Source organism: Alligator sinensis, unplaced genomic scaffold, assembly GCF_000455745.1.
Source record: "Alligator sinensis unplaced genomic scaffold, ASM45574v1 scaffold607_1, whole genome shotgun sequence".
NCBI lineage: Eukaryota > Metazoa > Chordata > Crocodylia > Alligatoridae > Alligator > Alligator sinensis.
The window spans coordinates 1,478,986-1,489,030 of record NW_005841935.1 but is presented as its reverse complement, the minus strand read 5'-3'; the positions used below and the strand labels follow the sequence as shown (position 1 = coordinate 1,489,030).

At 49.7% G+C, this 10,045-nt stretch overlaps 1 protein-coding gene across 8 annotated transcripts in view; it reads right to left on the bottom strand.

Moving 5' to 3' along the window:
- Positions 1-10,045, bottom strand: part of IDUA (iduronidase, alpha-L-) — an 85,086-nt gene that overhangs the window by 66,665 nt on the left and 8,376 nt on the right. For 3 of the 8 annotated variants that reach the window (XM_006019664.3, XM_025199079.1, XM_025199085.1), the window contains exon 2: positions 6,663-6,803. The exons of 3 other annotated variants lie outside the window; for them this stretch is intronic. In XM_006019664.3, coding sequence (XP_006019726.1) covers positions 6,663-6,803 — 141 coding nt within the window. Of the gene's footprint in view, positions 1-6,662; positions 6,804-10,045 lie in introns of those variants that run through there. 2 more of the 8 variants (XM_025199080.1, XM_025199083.1) reach the window with 2 other exon arrangements.

Sequence of the window (10,045 nt, the reverse complement as noted above, 5' to 3'; positions counted from 1 at the left end):
GTGGCAGCACAAGGTTTTTCTGGGCTGTGCTGCCGCAGGCCCCCCCCTTCCCCCCCATCTGCTCAGAGCCACAGGATACTGGAGCCTGGAGCAGCTCCTTTGCAGCCTCCTGGCTGCAGCCAGCCCAGGCTTTGGCTAGCTGCTGCCAGCCACAGAGCCCGGGCTGCTTGCAGCAGGGCTTGCAGCCTCCCAGCTGCCTGCTGGAAACAGCCCGGGCTCCATGGTTGGCAGCACCTGCCTAGAGTCTGGGCTGGCGGTGGCGTGCCAAGCAAAATGGCCTCGCGTGCCATGTTTGGCACACATGTTCCAGGGGTTGCCAACCCCTGCCCTACAGACTTACTGCGCCAAGCAAAATGGCCTCGCATGCCATGCTTGGCACGCGTGTCCCGGGGGTTACCGACCCCTGCCCTACAGACTTACCTCACCGTGCCATGGGCCTCTGCTTCTCCCCATCACCCCAACCCCTGCCGCAGCAGCCCCAGAAGCAGTCAACACCACCTGCCTGCACTACAATTATGGTTGGTACCTGTTCCCTCTCTCTCCCTCCTTCCCTCTCTCCCTTCACCCTCCCTGCTTCCCTGTCTTGCTCTCTCTCTCACCCTATCTCTCTCTCTCTCTCCCCCCCCCCCCCCCCCCCCCCCCCCCCCCTCCCTCCTCTCAAAACTATGGCAAAAATGTGGTACACCACGCTTTAAATTCCCCAGCAATAATTTGGCGTGCCACATTTTGCGCGATGCTGGGTTCAGTCCTCCTAGCTTTGGCCAACATCACCTCCAGCCCAGGTACATTCTTGAGCACCCCTTGTGTAAAAGGTAGCAACCCTACCCACACCAGATCAGACATCTGTCATATCATGGCCTTATATATGCAGCCCTTCTTCCAACTTATAGCACACATTAGTCTGTAAGTATAAAATCCCCTGGAAAATTGAGTGTCGGGGTACTTTTTAAAATTTTCAGAAGTTAGGGGGTACTTGATACTTAAAAGTTTGAAAAACACTGCTTTAGAGGACTCTGCTTGAGCCATGAAAGGTTCACTGTGTTTTCAAAGGAAAGAAAGTAGGATCCTGGTCAGGAGTGGAGCAGGCAATCACTAGGTAGTGCCATGACCTGGGCACGAAAGTAAAAAGAAAAATGGTTGGTTGTTCTTTCATCTTTAACCACGAACCTCTTCAGAATGAACACCACAGATACACAACTCCACAGGGCTCAAAACAGTATATATTCCTCTGTCAGTCCTTTACTCTTTTCTCTCTGCCCTAACTACCCTCTATCCTGCTGTCCTCTCTCAATTCACTCATATTCACTAACTCCATGACACTTGCCCTCAGTCCTCACAGGTTGCTCCTCTTCTTACTCACAATCTCCCCAGCCTCTTATAAAACCCATCAGACAGGTAGACCTCTCCTAGTTCTATTGAGCTCTGCACCTCCTGAGACCCACCTGCTTTCCCTATCAGGTTCACCCCAAGCTCAGAGCTCCCCTCCTGTTCCGGCTAAGGATGCCACCAACTTTTGCCATCCCCAGGCTCACAGGCTGCCCTTCCTCCAGCTGATATTCATAAGGCCTGTATTACCAGCTGCATGCCTCTTCTCATTACAACACTTGTATTTTAGTAGAGAAGTCCCTAAAGGCCAGCAAGATGCACAATGCACAGCAATATATTTCAGACAAGGTTCTTTGGGTAAATGTAATATCTTTTATTAGACCAATTAAATAGCTGGAAAAATTGTTATTTGCAAGCTTTTGGGCACAAACATCTTTCTTCAGGCATAGAGAGAGCCTGTTGGTAAATTGTGTCCTCTCCTGGGTAGAATACAATATACAAAATGCAGGTCCATGAAAATGCAAATGCATGGCATGCAATTCATCAGCAGACTCTCTCCATGCCTGAAGAAAGGTGTTTGTGCCCAAAAGCTTGCAAAGAACAATTTTTTTCCAACTATTTTATTGGTCTAATAAAAGATATCACATCTAGCCAAAGAATCTTGCCTGCCTATTTCATTGGACCAACATGACTACAATCAACAGCAATATACTGGCCATGCTACATGCTTGTGACATCATCACTAGTGGGCAGGAGCAGACCCAGAGGACATGCACCAGCATGGTCACACCCTGCTTTAGCTGTGCACTGCCTGAACAATGAGCTCTCGCTGCTCACCAGCATGTCACCTGCTGCAGTTCCACATGTGCTGGGAGCTCTGGGAGCTTACCAGCTGGTGTGCTTGGAGTCCCTGCTTTCAAGCAGCTCCAGAGCCACAGCAACAATGCTCAGCCCCTGATTTCATGGAATGCAGGGACTGCACACCACTGCAGCTCATCCCCTCCTTTCCCCTACTGATGAAATGGGAGAGGAAGGTGGGAAGGGGAGAAAGAGAAGGAGGAATGGAAAGAACACATAGCAGAGCTGAAAGCAGGGGCTTCAGCAATGTAATGTAATCTTTGAAAGAGAAAAGACACCTCTTTAGAATGTGCCCCAAATTATTCACTTAGCCCATAAGAAGGGAAGGGTCAAGCAGAGAAGCGGTAGAAGAACCAGAATACAGGGAGGCCAAACCTCAAAAGACCAAGCCAGGAACATCTAGTCAAAATTCCCCAGGAGATCTTCTACAAGAAAGGGACTGTGAAAAAGGGTTACCAGAAGAAGAGGAGGAGGAGGAAGCAAAGGATGAAAGAGAAAAAAGGGCAGGGGAGGAAGAATCAAGGGAAAAAGAAGGGGAGACAGAATATGGCACTCCCTCCAGGACTTCATACAGGGTACACAAAGGAAAGCAGAAGGAAGGAAAGAGAAACCAAAGCAAACCAAAAAGGTAAAAACATCACAGTGGGCACGTCTACATGAGATGCTATACTCCGCCCTAGACCAATTTACTGTACAGTAAGCATCCTATCTACATGTGCATATGCTTACTGCACAGTAAACTGGTCTATTCTGCAGTTCATTTCCCACCTGCAAATGCAAGTAGCAAATTAACTGCAGAGTAGTTACTGTGCAGTAACACACATGTAGATTCCAACCAGGAGCAAACTGATCAGCCCTGAGACCAGGGGACCGCTCAGGCTAGCCCCAGGGCCACAGGGCCACAGGGCTTGGGAGCTTCTCCTGTCCCAGGCCTTTAAAACGCAGCAGGGACTCCAGTGGCCCCTGGCCAGCCGCAGCAGCCTGCTCAGACCTTGATGCTGGTCCCCAGCACAGCCCCCTTGCCTGCCTGCCTGTCCCATGCTGTGCTGCTGCACTGGGCACTGCAGGCACCTGCCCAGGCCTGGCAGTACCCAGACTGTCATATAGAGGCCCTACGGGCTGCTGAGGGAGCCATGCTGGAATCATCCCCCAACACCACACACTGCCTCCTGGGGCTGGAACTGGTCCCAAGAGGAGACTCACTGTGGGGCGAGGCAAAGGTCCTCAGTTAATTCACCCCCAGCAAGCGCACATGTATGAGGCCGAGTGCAGGAGTGCAGGCACAACTAGTTGGCGCACCAGTGATGCAAAAAGATCAAGGCCTTGCAGGCACAGTGGGTCACTGTCACCAACCACAACTGACAGTTGGCGGCTGCTCACAGGTCATTGCCATTTATGCAGCAGCTCAATCACATCCTCATGCCCCAAAACCCCAGCTGAAGCCGCGCTGTGTACTCCAGCAAGGGCGGCCTGCCTAAGCCTCCACTGTGGCCTGGCAGTGGCGACAATGTGTTAGTGGGGGAGGGCTCCTTGGGGTACCAGGCGCTCATCCTGCCATGGCCTCTGCCCCCAGCATCATTCAGCAGTCCCATCTGGCAACCAGCAAAGCCCAGAACCATGGGAAACACTCATAGCAGAATATAGGCATAGCTGCTTCTAGATCATCTCTGGCCAATGCTTATCCAACTTCTTCCTGAATATTTCCAGTGATGGAGAGTCCATGGCTTCTCCAGACAGCCTGTTCTACGGACTGTTCCTCATGTCAGGCACAGCTGGTGAACTCAGACTGGTGGCGCAGGTGGAGCATCACATGGAAGGAGGGTCAGCCTGCCCACCTATCTCTATGGGGCAGTCCACCCAGTCTCTCCTGCCACAGCTTTGCTGATACATTGTACTGGTGGAAAATGCGGGAGACTGCCCATTACTGGCCCCAATGCCAGGGGGTGCCATCTGCAGCTCCAAACCTCCCCTACACTGCAGCCCATGCCTCACAGATAGCATCCAAATTCTTAACTTCTTCGGCCCCACATTGGGCCCCATAACACCATAGCCTGGACCTCAACTAGACCCCTTCCCATCAGGCACCCTACTCCACCCTCATTCTGGGCTGCCAAGCTTCCTGTACTCTTCTCCTTCTTGGGTGTGGCCCCCCGAGACCTTTGGCCACATAGGGCCTGGCCTCACCTCCAAGGCCAGTTGGAACCTCAGGCCCCCAGCTCTGGGCGTCCCTTGTGGTGGGCCCCTGGCCCTTTTGACCCTTCTGGTCCTGGCCCCGGCATTGACCAGTCAAGGGTGCCTCAAGTCAGGCTTCTGAACAACTAGCCCACACTTTCTTACATGGGTCCACCTTATCAGGAACTATTACAGGGTTACCCATGCAGTTGTGAGGGCTGGGGTTTTAAGGCACCTGTCCTTGCCTTTCACCAGGGTGGTAACTGGCCTGGCATTTCTTGGGGGCTGTCCCACCATGAACAGCCCTATCAGGCCATCCATCCCCGGCCGGGTGCAGTTTCAAGTCATACCCAAGACCAGGAGCCTCCCAGTCATCACTGTAGCTCCTGCCCTTACCTCCAGAACGTTGCGAACCTCAGCTCAGCCAGGTGATGTCTCTCTCACAGAAGCCAGCAGCAAACTGCTGCTTCATCCTGTTATCTATTCTGGGTCTCAAAATGGCCACCACAATCAAGCACCTGACTGCTGCCTGCTCCAGGTCTTAAAGTGGCAAGCACCCAAAGGTGCACTGCCATAACTGGATCCCAATCCCTTAACTCCTAGTGCTCTGTTTTCTGGGTCCTGCCTAGTCTCCTACTTTTTGTTTACTGACTCCATCTTGGTTCCTGTTCCAGACTGCCTTACTGAATCCTTACTCCAGACCCTGTTCTGTGACAGCTGACTCCTGGCTTGTGGTTTAGCATGGCAACTGGTTGCATCATGGTCCCAGATAGCCATAACTGTCTGGTTTGGACCCTTGCTAGTGATTCTGGTTTGGAGACCTGCCTGTTGTGTAAGCCACGCCTTCTGTGCCTAAGCTTAACCTGTGTAGCAGTGACAAGCTGCAAAGTGTGGCTAAGCAGCAGAAGGCCTCAAAGCCTGTGCCTGAGTGACTTGGAGTGTGAATTTTTGTGGATGTAACAACTAGCTTGGCCAGCAAACACCATCAACACATCTAACAAAGCATAATTAAACAATACGTTACATTATGATTGTATCTTAAAATATCAGAAGTAGTGTGTGACCAAATGTATTAAATGTTATTTTGCTATAATCGATGTATTTCTGCCTAGCTGATTTGTAGAAACAAAGCAGCCTTGTCAGAGAAACCCATAAACCAGAGCAGAAAAAGTAACAGGTCAGAGGGAGTAAAAGGAGATGATAAATCCTCCCTCTTGCTTTCCCAAGCTTTCCAAGCCTACAAGAGATCTGGTTCAGTGAAACAAAGAAATGTAAATACAACTAGAGGTACACTGATACATCAGTCCATATCATATCAGCACTGATTAAAGGAAAATTGGCATTATCAGCAATGGGGTTTTTTTGGTTGATGTGGCCAATAAAGTCGCCAATACATGCTGCATGCATGTGCGCAGATGCAACACAAACACGGCCAGGAGTGCAGCACAGTAGCTTGGAGAGCAGCATCTGGCTGGTAAGTCCATTGGGGGAAGGCTGGGGGGGAGGCATCCTAATAAAGCTTTAGAGTTGTGACTCCTTTCACCTACAGTTAAAACTTAGTGTAACAATTGTTCCTAACCCCCTTGGTTCATGGTTGCACACAGGGTGACTCCCTATGTCCTGGCCCTTCATAGATCTTGGCCTCCAGACCCCTTCTCCTAATTTCTGACTAATTATACTTCCCTGACATTAGTTCAAATTATGACCCTTTAAGCAGTGGTTCTCAACCATGTTAGACTCCAGGCACCCATCTGAAATGCCAGCTCTTAGGGTTCATTCATTTTGTATTATGGAATATTAATAGAGTAATTCTCCTATTGCAAAAAAACTCAAAAAGACCACAACAGGTCACAAAGTTTCCGACACGTGGATTCCTAGTTGAAATGTCTGGTTTCATTGTGTGAATTGTGAAGGTGTTTGTATACCTAATGGTGTTAATATTGTGCAGCATCTTGCAGCACCCTGCTTGGGAATCACTGCTTTAGTCAAGCCCTGAATGCTTATGTCCCAGTCATATCCATGAGAGATACAAACTCTCCTGTATTTTATTATCTTACAGTCCCAAATCACTCATGTCATAGGGACATTTCCTAGCTTCACAGGAAGAGCAACTGTGCCAACTGTGCATACCTTCTTCAGTCAATCATACCCGTATAGATATTCCAAACTGAGTACAAGCTACAGCTATCTACAGGTCTCTGAATCAAAGCAAATATAACAAAAAATAGCACATGATGGTGGAGTAGTAAGCTGCTTTGATAACATATTCCATTCCCAGGTTTTAAGATTCAGAAGTGCTCACTTACTTGACTGTGATTAGTTCCAGTAACCAGTGAATTCGAACTTGTTCAATGCCACCATGTGGTACTGAAGAAATGTATGCAAGGTTAATGATTTGGTCCTTACTGAGGTCAAAAATATCAGCTCTGCTGTGCGGTAGAGGAGGACTATAGAGAGAAAAAATGAAATTTATTACACTGCATCACATTAGCACTTAGATGCCCCAACCAATCTTGGGGCCTCATTGTACTAAGCCCATATATACACCCAGTAAGAAGATTAAACTCTTTACAGTAGTAATCACACTCAAGACCAAGGCAAAACTGATGCATAATAACTTGTTTAAGGTCACATATAGGGTTGGTGCTAAACCCAAAACTAAACCCAGCTCTCTTTCCTCTCAGTCCAACACTCTAGCAACTGATCTTTGAAGTATGAGATTTTCCTGATGGTGCTGTTACTGAATGATCTCCCAAATAGAAGCAATATGAAGTTCAGTGAGATTGTGGGAGGAAACAAAAATACAGGGTTTCTCTCTTCAGCACACTTGAGCCGGTGTCACAAATTGCCATCACCCAAAGAAAGCTTTTGCTTCCAAATAAACTCCTTATACATGCCAAAGGAAATTACAGAATGATTATTAACAGAATTGTAGGGCTGGAAGAGACCTCAGGAGATTATTTAGTCCAAGGGTGCTCATCTCTAGCCTGCAGGTCAAATCTAGCCTAAGGAACCATATCACTCAGCCTATGTGGATCCCACAGCTTGAGAAATGTGGTGGTGAGGGAACAGTGGAAGCTCCACACAGCCAGATCCAGTCCCGTCCGCGCCACTGCCACACAGCTACAATGAGGGCTGGGCCCACCCCCTCAAATGATGGGATCAGGCCGGGCTGCTCTGTGCCACCTGCTCCTCTATGTCTGGATCAGGCAGGGCTGGGCTGCTCTGCCCATGCCCCCCATGCATCTGGACTGGAAACAGACCAGAGTGCTCCTCCCTCTCTCCCCTCTACTTCACATCTGGACTAGGGCCAGACTTCTCTGTCCCTGCCCACCCCCTGAATGTTTGCATTGGAGCCAGGCTGTTCCCCATCCCCCCTGTGCTGGATTGAGCCCACAGGCCAGATCTGGCCCATCGATAGACCTGGCACCTCCCATCCAGCCCACAGGGCAAAAATGTTGGGCACCACTGATCTAGTCAAACACCCTGCTCAAAGCAGGATCACCTCTACCCAAACCATCCCATATAAGTGCTTGTCTAACCTAGTCCTAAAACTATACAAAAACCCCTTGTACATCTACAAGGAACATTGTCCCAAAACACCAAAAACAACCCTGGCACGGGTAAAGCAGGGGGTGAGGGCTGTCAATGTCCCACTGATGCAAGGGTTGTTAAAATACACTCAAGACATTCAAGGAAGAGGACCGTGCCCCCTGCTACAGAGAACAGCAAAAGCCCCCACAGTCCATACTGATCTGACTGTGAGGTAAAATTTCCTCCTGATCCAAAATGTGGTGATTAGTCTGACTGAGCAGATAAGGAAGACTCTCTAACCAAGAACCTCTGGGTTACTTGTATGCAGCATGTCTGCATAGCTGACCCCATCTCTGCTCAAGGCCACTTCAGCAACATTTTTATGTCAGGGTTAGTTGTTTTAACTGAAGAGTGTCATATCAGGTTTCAGAACTACTGTGGAAGTTTGCTGTGTTGCCTGGATTGGCGCTATCCTCTCTGGACATATTTGCCCTGCACTGTGCTTATACCTGGACCCACATCAAAACTCATGTTGGCCATAGAACCATTCAGATCAAGGTCTCTGTGACACACTTTCTTCAAGATGGCAAACTGTTTTATCCTGGCAAGGTTCTTTGGGTAGATGTGATATCTTTTATTAGACCAACTGAGTAGTTGAAAAAAGTTATTAGACTACTCAGTTGTTGTAATAAAAGATATCACATCTACCCAAAGAACCTTGCCTGCCTGTGTCCTTAGACCAGGGGTTGTCAACTGGGGGTACTTGAGAAGGCCCTAGGGGATACGCATGGGCGGGGATGGAGCACTGCCATGCACAATGCCGCGCTGCCATGCAGCACCACCCACCCAGCCAGATGTGGGGGGTGGGAGAAGCTCATGTGCAGCATCTGCCACTGCTCCACATTCGGTCATCCCACCCCCATTCTGCATCCAGCCGCCGGGGGTACACTGCTTCATGTCTGGCCACCAGGGGTACATTGATACAAAGTTGAAAACCCCTGCCTTAGACCAACACAGCTGCAACCAAAAACCCTGTTCAGTGCTGTACACTTGAATCCTTGGGTCCTTTTTTTTCACTGAAATTAATGCAACAGGGGATAGAACCTTTGTTCCATGACCCCACGTCTTCCCATGCAGAGCTTGCTGCAATTTGCTATGAAAGAAAAAAACCTTTCCCTAAAAACCAGAACTATGTTCAAAGTCTGCTGGATTATATAGTACCTACAGGACTTCTGTTAATTCAGCTTCACATTTTTACAAAAGAAATATGCAAGGTCACTCAGAGACTTTAGTAAAATATATGTACACACTGCATAACGCTGAGAAAAGAGTCTATACTTGTAAAGAACCTTCCATGGATCATTCTAACCCATGGCAGCTCTCCATCTCCGTCTTGTAACTGAACCAGATATCGTTTTTTGAATTTGCTATCATCTGCAAGCTAATAGATTCGGCAATGTAAAAGGTTCTATCTGGTCTACATTGTAGTCACAAAGGCATTTACCAAATCATATAGGCCAGGGGTTTTCAACCTTTTAAAATAAGTGCTCCCTTTCTGATTCAGTTTCAGCTCCTGTACCCCTTATCTTTTTTTCTTCTTTTTAAAGTGTGGGCAGATTGAGGCCCCAGTGGTGCAGGATGGAGCAAGGCTGGGGCTGGGGCTGGGGCAAGCGCTGCACAGCCAAGGCAGGGTACAAGACAGAGCCGCAAGCGGCTTGTCCAGGGTACCCGGGGGGGAGGGGGTGCGTGGGGGGCATGTGCCCCTAGATCTGCACAGGGCAGGGCAAGCTGGGCTGCCCCAGTGGTGGGGAAGGGACTGGGGCTGGGGCTGGGGCAGGGGCTGCCCAGCCAGGGCAGGGTGCAGGACTGAGCCACACCGGGGCATGTGGGGTGGCTCCCGCTGCTGTGTGCACCCATGGGAGGGCATGGGTGGGCATCTGCCCCAGGATCTACACGGGGAGGGGTGGGCTGCAGGCTGGGGCCGGGGTGGCACCAGGCTATTCCTGGCAGGGGCTGGGCCAGGCTGCGCTTGGGACGGGTGGTGGCGATGGCACTGGGAGGGGGTTTGGGGGGCTACGGAGAATTCATAGATTCATAGATGCTAGGGTCGGAAGGGACCTCAATAGATCATCGAGTCCGACCCCCTGCATAGGCA